A 13,171-nucleotide genomic window follows, 5' to 3' on the forward strand; every position below is an offset into this window, starting at 1 on the left:
ATCTATCTATCTATCTATCTATCTATCTATCTATCTATCTATCTATCTATCGGATTGTTGGGGGCGATATATGCTGACTCTGTAAACCGCTTAGAGAGGGCTGAAAGCCCTATGAAGCGGGATATGTCTAACTGCTATTGCTATTGCTATTGCTATTACATCCTGTGCCAATCCTTCTGGTTACAGAGCTGAAGATGCTTCTGGGACAAGAAGCGAAACGCCTTCAAGTCCCTTTGCCTCTGGAGAAAAAGCACCTGGCCAGGTGAGATTTCCGCGGAGGTCATTTGAAAGGCGGGGAAGGGGAGAAGGAGACCCCCCCCCAGCCGAGGCTTCTCCCAGCGGCCAGCCCGGCAGAGGGCAGGGCAGGGGAGGGGGCTCTGCGGGGCTGGAGGGAAGGAAGCGGAAGGCCGGGGGCGGCCGGAGCCAAGCCAGCCCAGCCTCCCCCTTCCCAGCGCTGGGAGAAGCGGAGGAGGCGGAGGCGAAGGCGGCGCCCGGTCATGGCAGCGCTCGCCTCTCCCGTGGACAAAGGCAGCCGGCGGGCCGGGGGCTGAAGCAGCCGGAGGAGCCCCCGCCGAGGCGGACAGGTGAGTGCTGGGGGCTCCCCGATCCGTCCCACCTGGGCTGCGATCCGGGCCACCCGCGGGAGCGCAGCCCAGGTGGCAAGCACCAAACGCCCCCTCCTCCCCTCGCCCCCCTCCTCCCCAAGGCGCTCCTTGCAAAAGAAGGTGGGGAGTGGGAGGGAGAGGAACACGATCAGCCCCCCCCAAAATCTCCCCCAAGGCCAGAGGGCGTTGGTCGGGGGGGGGGGAATTGCTGGGGGGAGCCCCTCCTGAAGATCCAGGCTTGGGGGTGGGTAGATGGGGGTGACTTCTGCAGGAAAGCCCCCCCCTCACTTTCTCGAGGGTCCCTCAAAGTGCTCCAGCTTCAAGCCCTGCTGCGCATAGAAGGGAAGGGGTGGGAGAGACTAGCTGAGAAGAGGCTCATCTCCCCCCCACCCACCCAGCCCAGGGACCCTCAAGATTGGGAAAGGGGAGGGGGCTGGTTCCTCCAGGCCTTTTGAGGTCACCTTCCTTGCTCCTCCCCTGGAGATAACCGCTCGGCCTCCCTCCCCCTCCCTTGATCCTCTTTAGCAATAGCAATAGCACTTAGACTTATATACCGCTTCCTAGGGCTTTCAGCCCTCTCTAAGCAGTTTACAGAGTCAGCATATTGCCCCCAACAATCCGATAGATAGATAGATAGATAGATAGATAGATAGATAGATAGATAGATAGATAGATATACAGACAGACAGACAGACAGACAGACAGAGATATAGAGATAGATAGATAGATAGATAGATAGATAGATAGATAGATAGATGATAGATAGATAGATAGCAATAGCAATAGCAGTTAGACTTATATACCGCTTCATAGGGCTTTCAGCCCTCTCTAAGCGGTTTACAGAGTCAGCATATTGCCCCCAACAATCAGATAGATGATAGATAGATAGATAGATAGATAGATAGATAGATAGATAGATAGATAGATATACAGACAGACAGACAGAGATATAGAGATAGATAGATAGATAGATAGATAGATAGATAGATAGATAGATAGATGATAGATAGATAGCAATAGCAATAGCAGTTAGACTTATATACCGCTTCATAGGGCTTTCAGCCCTCTCTAAGTGGTTTACAGAGTCAGCATATTGCCCCCAACAACAATCTGGGTCCTCATTTCACCCACCTTGGAAGGATGGAAGGCTGAGTCAACCCTGAGCCGGTGAGATTTGAACCGCCGAACTGCAGTTAGCAGTCAGCTGAAGTGGCCTGCAGTGCTGCACTCTAACCACTGCGCCACCTCAGCTCTTGCAGTGATTTTGTCCAGTTGTCCAGTTGGGGGGAGCGCCTGGGGCGAAGCGATGCCAGTTTATTATACACAAATGCCGCATGAATTAAGGGTTCTCCCCCCCCCCCACTCCTCTGAGCTGGCTTTGATTTCCTTCATCCCGTTTCCAACTGTGGGGCCAAAACCAGACACCGGTCCGAAGAGATTCCGGTCAAGAACTTAGGAGTGCCGTGTGATGAGTTGCTAATGGAAAGAGGGAACTGGGAGAAAGGGAGTCCCGTTGTTTTCTCAGAGGGCACAGCAAAGACAGGGCTCCCTTCCTGGGGGGCAAATGAGGCTGCAGAATTGCACACCCGGGCGAGGGAGGTGGCCACCAGGAAGGAAGAAGCCCCCCAACTCAGATTTTGGGCTCAGGTGCCGCGTTCTCTCCACATCTCCCCCTGCAAAGTTCCTCTTTTGCGGCTGGCGCTTTTCCTGGTTCTTTCTAGTTTTAAAAAAAGAGAACTGGGGACCCCCCCCCCAAACACACACCTCTCCTAGGAAGCCCAATGCCAGCTCTCCCCCACCCCCCAAAACCCAGGGATTTCTGAGTTGGGCATGCAGAAGTGGGCTCTGCCAACCAGCTCTGTATTATCCTGGTCTGTTGCACCAATTCTTCTGGATGGGCCCCACCAGCAGCCGATGTGACCCAATCCTCTTCTCTGCCCAGAATATTCTTCTGCAAGTCCTTCCCAGCTGTGCCTTGAAACACCGCTGGGAACCAGACGATGCCCACGTGCCCAGACATCACCCAAAAAACTCCCCAAAAATAAGGGGGGCATGGAAAGGCAACCCTGCCTTGCCGGAGTTTGAGGGTTATCACTTATTGGTGGGACACCCGTTCTCGGCTCCTGGGGCTTCCAAGGGAGGTATGGCATTGGCAGTGTTCCTGCGGGGAGCCTCGGGGCCAGTCCCGGCTGGCACGTGTTGCTCTACAAGTATCAACAAGGTTGTCCTTTCCAAACAATTAAGTTGGCAGCCGATACTTTGGAAGAGGATAAATGTGGGTGGCGAGAAGGAGAATTAGTCAGTTCCGGATGGGCAGGAGTGGCTGGACCTGATGAACAACTCTGGCTGTGTTGATTTCCACCTGCCTTCTTCGTTCTTTTAAATAGCAATAGCAGTTAGACTTATATACCACTTCATAGGGCTTTCAGCCCTCTCTAAGCGGTTTACAGAGTCAGCATATTGCCCCCAACAATCCAATAGATAGATAGATAGATAGATAGATAGATAGATAGATAGATAGATAGATAGATAGATAGATAGATAGATAGATAGATAGATAGATAGATTGCAATAGCAGTTAGACTTATATACCGCTTCATAGGGCTTTCAGCCCTCTCCAAGCGGTTTACAGAGTCAGCATATTGCCCCCAACAATCCGATAGATAGATAGATAGATAGATAGATAGATAGATAGATAGATAGATAGATAGATAGATAGATAGATAGATTGCAATAGCAGTTAGACTTATATACCGCTTCATAGGGCTTTCAGCCCTCTCTAAGCGGTTTACAGAGTCAGCATATTGCCCCCAACAATCCGATAGATAGATAGATAGATAGATAGATAGATAGATAGATAGATAGATAGATAGATAGATAGATAGATAGATTGCAATAGCAGTTAGACTTATATACCGCTTCATAGGGCTTTCAGCCCTCTCTAAGTGGTTTACAGAGTCAGCATATTGCCCCCAACAACAATCCAGATCCTCATTTTACCCATCTCGGAAGGATGGAAGGCTGAGTCAACCCTGAGCCGGTGAGATTTGAACTGCCGAACTGCTGAACTAGCAGTCAGTTGAAGTAGCCTGCAGTACTGCACTCTAACCACTGCGCCAGCTGACCAGGGCCCTACTTTAGTTGCTTGGGAGGTTTGATGGAGCTGTATTCCCCCCTCTTGGTCATAAGGTTACCCTTAGATGGCCCTGGGCCCCCGGATTTATTTACCTGCCTTTATTACTTTTAAGGAACTCGAAGGAGCGAACGTACTGTGTGTAATTCTCCTTCCTCTTCCTGTTATCCCCATAGCCCTGTAAGATGGGTTGGGAGAGGGATGACCCAGTCACCCAGCTAGCTTTCATGCCTAAGGGGGAACTAGAACTCACGGTCTCCCGCCTAAGGGGGAAGTAGAACCCACAGTCTCCCAGGGACAGGCCCAAAGTCACACAGACAGCTTTCATGCCTAAAGTGGAACTAGAAATCACCGCCTCCCAGTGATTGGCCCAAACTCACCTAGCCGGCTTTCATGTCTAAGGGGGAACTAGACTTCACAGTCTCCTAGTGACAGGCCCAAAGTAAGCCGGGTGCCTTTCATGCCTGAAGTGGAACTAGAACTCACAGTCCCCCAGGGACGGTCCCAAAGACACCAAGCCTGAGGTGAAACTAGGACTCACCGTCTCCCAGTGACGGTTCCAAAGACACCCAGCCAGCTTTCGTGGCTAAGACGGGACTAGAACTCACCATTTCCCGGTTTCTAGGCCAGCGCCTTAACCAGGACTGTGCTGGGGCTGTGAGGTAAACGTCCTTGAATTTGGTACTGGGGGTTTTATCGGACGACAAACTGCCGAAGGAGAATCTGGGAGTGGAAGGAAAAAAGCTTTAAGATAGCTGGACTTCAACTCCCAGAATCCCCCAGCCAGCTTTGCTGGCTGGGGGATTCTGGGAATTGAAGTCCAGATGCCTTCAACTGACCCAAGGTGGAGAATCACTGCTACCGATGCAGTCATTTTGAGGCTGTAAGACCCCCGAGTGGCCCTTGGTGTCGATGATGGCCGCCTGCCGGGACCCACCACCCTTTCCCTTCTCCTTCCCAGGGACGGCCACCATGAAGCTGAACGAAAGGAGCCTCTCCTTCTACGCCACCTGCGCCTCTCCGGCCGACCACGCCGGCTTCCTGCACAAGAAGGGCGAGCGGAACACGGCCTACCACCGGCGCTGGTTCGTGCTGAGGGGGAACATGCTCTTCTACTTCGAGGAGCGGGAGAGCCGCGAGCCCGTGGGCGTCATCATCCTGGAGGGCTGCCGAGTGGAGCTATGCCAGGACAGCGAGGAGTTTGCCTTCGCCATCCGATTCGACGGCCCCAAGTCCCGCACCTACGTCTTGGCGGCCGAGAACCAGGCCGCCCTGGAGCGCTGGGTCAAGGCGCTCTCCCGCGCCAGCTTCGACTACCTGCGCCTGGTGGTGAGAGAGCTGGAGAAGCAGCTGGAGGAGATGCAGGCGGCCATCCCGGGAGGCCAAGCGGCCCCGAGACGGCGGCTGCTGTATCGGAAAAACAGAACGGCGCCCAATTTGGAACTAGCTGCTCTGCCACGGGAGATGCCCTCCCTGCCCGTTTGCATCCCCGGGAAAGAGAACGGCTGTGCCTTATGGAATAACTCCGAAGCCTCGGCCGGCTTGTCTCCTGCCTGCAGAGAGGTAAACCCTTGCAGCGGGGCCAAGAGCTACGATGGGGGGCTCAAGCCGCCACCGTTGCCCCCTCGGAGACGGTCCTTGCCGAGCAGCTCCGGCGGGACCGGCGGCCCGAGCTCTGATGGCGCCGTGTCTCTAAGCGCAGTGTGTTTTTCCCAACTGCACGGCTGGTATGGCCAGGAGATTGTGGAGTTGCGGAAGGCCTGGCTGGAAGGTCAGAAGGAGGGGGACAGCAGCCTTTGAATGTCCCCGGGGGGTGGACAGGCGCTTCCTGGAAAAACTGAAGCGGCTGAAGCTCAGCCACGCTTGGAAACCTACCAGCATGGACTTCTTTTGCAGATGAGACTGCTGGAAACTTTGCCTTCGGTCTGCCGATAGCAGCCTTCCATGATTCATGGAAAAGTCATGGCCGGTGCCAGCTCACATCTTCCCCCTCCTCCAGAAATCCCCCTTCCTCAAACCGGCAAAACTTTCTAGTTCCTGGAGGCCTTCACCGTTAAGGGATGAGATGTTGTTGTTGTTGGAAACCAGGAAAGGTTTCCCTCTGGATGCACGCACAGCACCCCCCACCCCCCCCAGCAGGCGAACTAGGGGAAGTGAAGCTGGGAGCGTCTTTCGATCCCTGGTCCCAACGAAGCCCTTGGGGCGGAGCAGGGAGGGAGGGAGGACCTACATCTGCAGAAGCACCGCAAGGACCATGGACATAGTTGGGCTTGGCTCAATGACTTCTCCAGGAGGACAGGAGAAGGGGTTCCACCACAAAACCGCGGACGACAAAATCGCGGTCGACGAAAGCGCGTATGTGACGTCATCACAGCGCGACGAAAAAGATCGAAAAATGTAAAAATAAAGCGAAAACCTTACCCTAACCCCCCCAAACCTAACCCTAAACCTAACCCTTAACCTAACGAAAAACCTAACGCTAACCCTAAACCTAACGCTAAACGTAACGCTAACGCTCTAAACCTAACCCTTAACCTAACCCTTAACCTAACCCTTACCTTTATGTGAATCGGCTTGCTGTAATTTAATTTTTATTTCAATGTTTCGATCTTTTTCGTCGCGTTGTGATGACGTCACATACGCGATTTCGTCGACCGCGCTTTTGTGGAACGCGCTTTTGACGGGTCACGCAGGAGAACGTGGGTTCCTCCCACCCAATTCAGCCAAAGGAGGAGGAGATCATCTCCAGAAAGGAAATTGTGGGTGTGTCGTTCAAGATTCTTGTCGATTAGAATGGGGACAAGATCAAGGGAGACCTCAAAACTCATGTTCCGTCATGAAGGCCATTGGGTGGTCACCATTTTGGAACCTAAACTCTCTCACAGGGTTGCTGGGAGGCTGGGAGTCCATGGATACGGTTCCACCACAAAACCGCGGTAGACAAAAGCGCGCTCGACGAAAGCGCGTACGTGACGTCATCACAGCGCGACGAAAACATCGCGCTGTGATCGGTAAATGTAAAATTAAAGCGAAAACCTTACCCTAACCCCCCCAAACCTAACCCTAAACCTAACGCTTAACCTAACGCTAAACCTAACCCTTAACCTAACCCTAAACCTAACCCTTAACCTAACGCTAAACCTAACCCTTAACCTAACCCTAAACCTAACCCTTAACCTAACGCTAAACGTACTTAATGTAACCCTAAACCTAACCCTTAACCTAACCCTAACCCTTACCTTTATGTGAATCGGCTTGCTTTAATTTTATTTTTATTTCAATTTTTAATTTTTTTCGGCGCGCTGTGATGATGTCACGTACGCGCTTTCGCCGAGCGCGCTTTTGTCGACCGCGGTTTTGACGGGTCACGCATGGATACAACAGGTGGGGCGTATTCTTACAATCCAGAAATGAAGGAACTGGAAACGGGGACCTCCTTGACCTCCTCTTCCTCCTTCCAAAGCCGCCATACCATCTTGCTTTGCCTAACAACCCTTGGGGCAATTTTCTTACCTGGAAACAGGTGACGCCCCCAGCCACCACCGTTTAATGATGGAGAGCTGCTGCGTTGCCTGGAAAATTTGGCTTTTATTCGTTCTGCGGGACAGGCGTGGATAAAAGCAGCGGTTAAACTCGGCGGCCCGAAACCTTGAAGGCAATAAACGGAGACATCATGCCGAGGTGTTATACAACTTCTGTATTTCCCTTTTTTTGACGGCTCTTTACAGAACGTAACAGGCCTTTTCTCAGTATTTAACAAACTCCGGCCGATCGTGTAGAAATGGTTTCAGTACAGGGCGCCTAGAAAAAGGGAGCCGGCGCATCTCGCCAGCTTCGAATACAGCCAGACTCCCTCGCGGGTGGAGGACCGACACTTAAGTGCTTCGTTAAAAAATAATAGTAATAATATTAATAATAATAATAATAATAATTAATCCTGTTCCATTAAAACCAATTTGGAGCCTTTGGTGAAGTCTTCTTCACTCCACATTTCATCTAGATAGATCAGTGGTTCCCAAAGTTGGCAACTTTAAGACTTGTGGACTTCAACTCCCAGAATTCTCCAGCCAGCTCTGCTGGCTGGAGAATTCTGGGAGTTGAAGTCCACAAGTCTTAAAGTTGCCAACTTTGGGAACCACTGAGATAGATAGAAGTTGAATTTCTTCAGGGGGCTTCTAGGTACGTAACATTTCCAGGCAGACAAACAGGATCACACTGGGTGAAATAAGGAGCATTAAATATACAAAAATACTTTCAGTTCTGATTTTTTTTTTAAAAATGCACGTAAGGGGAAGGCCAAACTCTCTCTATATTATATATATATATGGTGTGAGGGAGGTTCCTCTTCTGCCGTTTGTAAGTTAGATTCAAGAAGGGTTTAAATCACATCTGGGGGGATAAATCAATGGCTGGGTGAGAAGCTTGAGGAGCACACAACTCCATGAACAGCTGGAGAAGACACAATCACCATTCGGGTCTTTTCAAATTTATGGAAACATCTGGCGGGAAACTTCCCTCTAAGGAAGAAAGCTGCTAGTACGGAGATGGTCCCATCAGTTCTTCATCTAATTTTATGGATACTTTTAAGATAAAAGTCAAATGGATGGGAATTACTTCAATAATCCAGGGCCAGACTCCTTCCCAAACTGACTATTTCCATCCTTCGTCTCCTTCCTTCCTTCCTTCCTTCCTTCCTTCCTTCCTTCCTTCCTTCCTTCCTTCCTTCCTTCCTTCCTTCCTTCCTTCCTCCCGATAGGGAAGATGGATCCAGAGGTGGCCTTTGGAGAAGGAGAGGTGGGCCTGGATTTAACCATCACCTTGTTTCCAAGCATTGAATAACATGGGTGGGGAGAATTCATAGGCCACTCTTATTATTAAATTTATAAAACATTTTCTCTTCTGTTTTAGTGCTCTGTGTCAAAATATTTGCTTTCCTCCAAACCTGAAATGTTGAGCTAAGCAGAAAGGGACTATTTTCATGCTTCCCCCCCCTTTTTTTAAAAAGTTGTAATTCTCTTTAAAAATTTCCCGGGCAAAAACCAGACTCGTAAACAGATGGTTTGAGTTAGCAAATGCACCTTTTTTTTGTGAAACATTGGATGCTATTTTTCTCCTTTAAGTGGGGGGAAAAATATCCTTTCTGGATGCCCACTTTGTAAAGGCAAGAAAGATTTCTCTGGAACCGAGGTACATCATGTTCAACAAAGCCCCTGAAAACATGTTTCCCATACAACAGCATGCAACATCTCTCTCTGTTGTTCTGTTGCCCCCCAAAAGAAAGAAGGAAAATAAAAAAAGGAAGGAGGGACATACCCCTCAAAACTAAATAGCAGACTCAAGAGGGCACCGCCGGTTGCAAATTTTAGACTCTTCACGGACTACAAGACCAAGGTTTCTTGACAGGTGTAGTGGAGGAAGGTCTTACAAAACACAGCATCTGCCAATCAAGTTTAGTGACATTTTGGTCCGTCTTCCTAGTGCTTCTTGATTTGCTTGGATCAACGAGCCAAGTTTCCTATTTTTAAAAATTTTTGTTTTTTTTTCTCTTTAATCTCATCCAGTGGCAAACTACAAGACTTTTCAGTGGGCATTTAATGATACAACTGATACAGTTTATCTTTTTAATATCAAAGCAGCTTGAGCTGTTAATAAATTGCAAAGTTTCCTTTTATTAAAATATCTAAAAGAGGTCTATAAATATTATTTTAATATTTCTTTCCCTTCTAAAAGTGTTTCTCGGTTTGTTCCTGTGTTGTCTGTTTTCACATTTAAAACCCCCCAAAAGTCGGTTTTAGGTTAACTTCAAGAGCTAGAGAAAGGAAGAGGTCGCTCGCCTTCGACAAAATGCGGCTGACTTTTTTTTTCCGTCTCTTCCTTAGACTTGACGAAATTAATAAAATATGTGTGTATGTGTGTCCTTATATATATAAATATTCATATATATGAATATATATACACACACACACATACATATATACACATATATATTTATAGATCTGGGTTTTTTTCTCTATACACTCTGCTAGGACTCCCTGCTCTGTCCACATGGTCCGCGTAGTTTACAACTCGGACAACGTCATTTAGGTATTCGGTTCCAATTATTTCCTTCTTTCCGCTTAGCCCTTCAAAATTCCCACTCCAAAGTCTCCTCGCGGTTGGCAGCTCTTTCCAGCCGATGAATTATGCTGTTGAGGTTAGCCATTTTCTCGTTCCGGCGCTGGATGTTCGTAGTCAGTTTTGCGCTGGGTGGCACGGCGCTCGTATCGGTGGACCCTTTGGTGGCCGCGTTGTTCACTGGCAAGGGGGAGATGGGAGCTGAGGAGGATGGGACGGGAGAGACGGACATCAGGACTCCCGGCGAGGAGGCGGCGGATGGCGAGGTGAGAGAAACTTCCAGGCTGCAACGGGAGGACTCGGAGGCGGATTTAAAGCTAACGGGGTCCGAAGGCGACCTCTCGCGGCAGTCGGTCTCCGCGGGGTTATGGAAACTGGAACAGTTGTGGGCCCCGGGCGGGTGTGTCTTGCTCCGTAGGGTGCTGGCCCAGGTGAGGCTGGGAGCTTCATGTGGGCTCACACAACCGGGGTCTCCCCTGGGGCTGGATCCAGATACGGGCTCTACCTCGCCTTCCGGACTGCAGGAGTCCCTACTGCTGCCCCCGTCGTCTTTCTCGCCCGCCTCCAGCTGCTCTTCCTTGATTTCCACCAGCGCTTTGCGTTCTCCTTGGCACTCGACGTTTCTGAAGGTGGGTTTCTCATCCTCCCCTTCCGAGTCGGGGCTCTGGGGCTGGGCCCCCTTGGGCAAAGGGCCAGCGCTCTGTTCTGCGTCTGTGTCGTCCTGGCTTCCTTCCATCAGCATCTCTCGGCGCATCCGAGACCTGCCGAAGAAAAGGGCCATGAGGTTCTTGCATCCACAGGAGACCCCCCCCACCCCTCCCCCCAAAATCAACCAGAATGGCAAACACCAGGCTAATGTAGGCTGGGAGATTGAGAACCTCTTGAGTTCCCTCAACTCCTGGACTGGGTTTGCACAACACAACTAACCCCTCCAGTTAAAGCTTGGTAGGTTCCTTGTGGCTTAGATGGTGTTGCTAAATAATTTAATTGGCATAAGTGTGTTATTGCAAACAAAGCCATTATATGGATGTAGAAAAAATTGGTTTTCCCTCCCCACCCCTGAAAGTTACCAGGTTTTATCAAGAGGAGAAAAATCTGAGGACGAGGCCAAAATTGCAAATGGTGAAAAACACAAAATTAATACTCAAAGAGCCTAGATGTCTCCAGTATGTAGTGCCACTTTTCATCGGTCATGTAGTATCTGACAGGTGCCAACTTTAAAGACCCAGGATTCCCAAGGGAGCGGGGGCTGCTTTTCAGAGGGCAAAGAATTGACACACACACACAGAGTTATAACAACTCCTCCCTAGCAATTCCCAGAGTATATTTATAGTTCTGCAAATATCCTATTTTTCAGAGTATAAGACGCACCAGAGTATAAGATGCACCAAGATTTTAAAGAGGTAAATTAAAAAATATATATTTTTTGCACTCTGCAGACCTCCCAAACCCTCTGCACGCCTCATTTTTTTGTGAAAACTGGGGCATGCATAGGCTTTGGGAGGCTTCTAGAGTGCTCCTGGGGGCTGGGGTGGGGGCAAAAACGAGCAAAAAACAGCCTGTTTTCTGCTCATTTTTGCCCTCCCCAGCCCTCAGAGGCACTTTGCAGGCCTCCCAAACCCTCTGCGTGTCCATTTTTGTGAAGGGGGCAGGATTTCGGGAGGCCAAAAATGCTGCGTTCAGTGTATAAGACGCACCCAGATTTTTACCACCTTTTTTGGGGAGTGCGTCTTATATTTCGAAAAATATGGTAGTTGCTTTAGTCTGGCAAGATTCTGTCGAAGAAGAAGGAGGAGGAGGAAGGAGGAGGAGGAGGAGAAGAAGAAGAAGAAGAAGAAAGGAGGAAGAAGAGGAAGAAGGAGGAGAAGGAGAAGAAGAAGAAGGAAGAAGAAAGGAAACTACTCCAAAGTAACTCCAGGTGCTGGTCATGGTTCTTGGGGTCTGGCCCCAAGAGGTGGCACAAGGCGGGGTTGACCTGCTCCTGACCTGTAATTGTGGAACCAGTTAATGACCGTGTTGGTCTTGAGGTTGAGCTGGAAGGAGAGCAGCTCGATCGTCTGCTGGGAGGGGTATGGTTCCAGCTGGTAGGCCCTCTTCAGGGTCTCCTTCTCCTCTGGAGCCAAGACCACCCTCGGCTTCTTGATCTGCAGGAGGCTGAGGTCTTGCAGCTGGAGGCTGGGACTGGGACACTCGGAACGAGGGTTGGGGGACTCGCTGTCCGAGCCAGCACTGATCAGTCCGTAACGGCGTTTCAGGTACGCTGCAGACGGGAGAAAATCAGAAAGGAGCCAATGTTTTGGGGTAGGGTGGGTGGAGTGAGTGGGGGAATCACATCTTCATTTGTAGAAATCCCAATCAGGCCGCGGGTTTTGAGAAGCTGCCGCGGACCGAGGGTGCCTCACCTTTCTTCTCCAGCTTTTTCATGTCCCGGAGCTTGTCGATGTTGTGAGGGTCATTCAGCCAGAGCTGCATGCGCACGAACGGCTCCCTCCCCTTGAGGCTCAGCTTGTGCCAAGGCTTGGGCCTGGAGAGGAGGTCTGAGACCGATCCCTGCGTCAGGCCCAGGATGCTCTCCCCGAAAAGGCGCTGACCTAAGCGGACAAGGCAAATTGGAAATTGAGATTATTAGAGCCGAGGTGGCGCAGTGGTTAAATGCAGCACTGCAGGCTACTGCTAGATCAGCAGTTCAGCGGTTCAAATCTCACCGCCCCCTCCAAAAGGTTTGAGGAGATGCAGACCCAAGTTTGTCCTGGATGAGTTAAAAGTTTACTCAGTGCTAATTCCAGCTGATAAGGAGAAGAATTCTACAATCAACATCATCCACCCACAAGGGCGAGATCTCAACTTTAGCCTCCAATTACTATCTGTTTCTCTGGAATGACGGAGCTTTCTCAGTCCCTGGCCTAATTCCCAACGTAATCCCTCTGGGAACATACTACAGAAATACAAATACGATTAGCCGCATCCCTGGAACCCCCCAAGAGCTTTTAGTGCATCCTCAATGCTGGGCCCCAACGTGTCTTCTAAATAGACGGCCTTCTTCTTCCCCGCACTTCTTAACTTACTTATCGCCACCCTACTAAATTGGCGGAAGATCTCTCAGATTAAAGCAGATGGCCATGAAGTCCTCAATCCCTGAAATTTCGGACCACGTTCTCGGTGGAAACATCCTCTTGGCCTCCATCATAGAAGACCCCACCCAAGGCTCCTGGGAACAGGACCACCTGTGGCTTCATACCAGTGGTGAAATTCAATTTTTTTTACTACCAGTTCTTTGGGTGGGGCTTGGTGGGCGTGGGCAGGGAAAGGATACTGCAAA

The 13,171-nt window shown here is 50.2% G+C and overlaps 2 protein-coding genes across 2 annotated transcripts in view; one reads left to right on the plus strand and one right to left on the minus strand.

Moving 5' to 3' along the window:
- The first annotated feature begins 467 nt into the window (after window positions 1-467).
- Window positions 468-6,231, plus strand: PHETA1 (PH domain containing endocytic trafficking adaptor 1). Its single transcript, XM_087705468.1, has 2 exons — window positions 468-584; window positions 4,700-6,231. The coding sequence occupies exon 2, from the start codon at window positions 4,711-4,713 to the stop codon at window positions 5,536-5,538; it is 828 nt and encodes a 275-aa protein (XP_087561594.1). The 5' UTR covers window positions 468-584; window positions 4,700-4,710; the 3' UTR covers window positions 5,539-6,231.
- A 3,114-nt stretch (window positions 6,232-9,345) lies between these two features.
- Window positions 9,346-13,171, minus strand: part of CUX2 (cut like homeobox 2) — a 106,100-nt gene continuing 102,274 nt past the window's right edge. The window contains 3 exon segments of the mRNA XM_087705469.1: window positions 9,346-10,613; window positions 11,839-12,112; window positions 12,255-12,443. Coding sequence (XP_087561595.1) covers window positions 9,863-10,613; window positions 11,839-12,112; window positions 12,255-12,443 — 1,214 coding nt within the window. The 3' untranslated portion in view covers window positions 9,346-9,862.

This window comes from Thamnophis sirtalis, unplaced genomic scaffold (genome assembly GCF_051295495.1).
Source record: "Thamnophis sirtalis isolate CommonGarterSnake01/CBP01778 unplaced genomic scaffold, rThaSir2_p1.2 scaffold_2, whole genome shotgun sequence".
In the NCBI taxonomy this organism is placed as follows: Eukaryota; Metazoa; Chordata; class Lepidosauria; order Squamata; family Natricidae; genus Thamnophis; species Thamnophis sirtalis.

Excerpts from the sequence above, each read along its gene's own strand:
- PHETA1 (XM_087705468.1), top strand. The coding sequence starts at position 4,711 with ATGAAGCTGAACGAAAGGAGCCTCTCCTTCTACGCCACCTGCGCCTCT.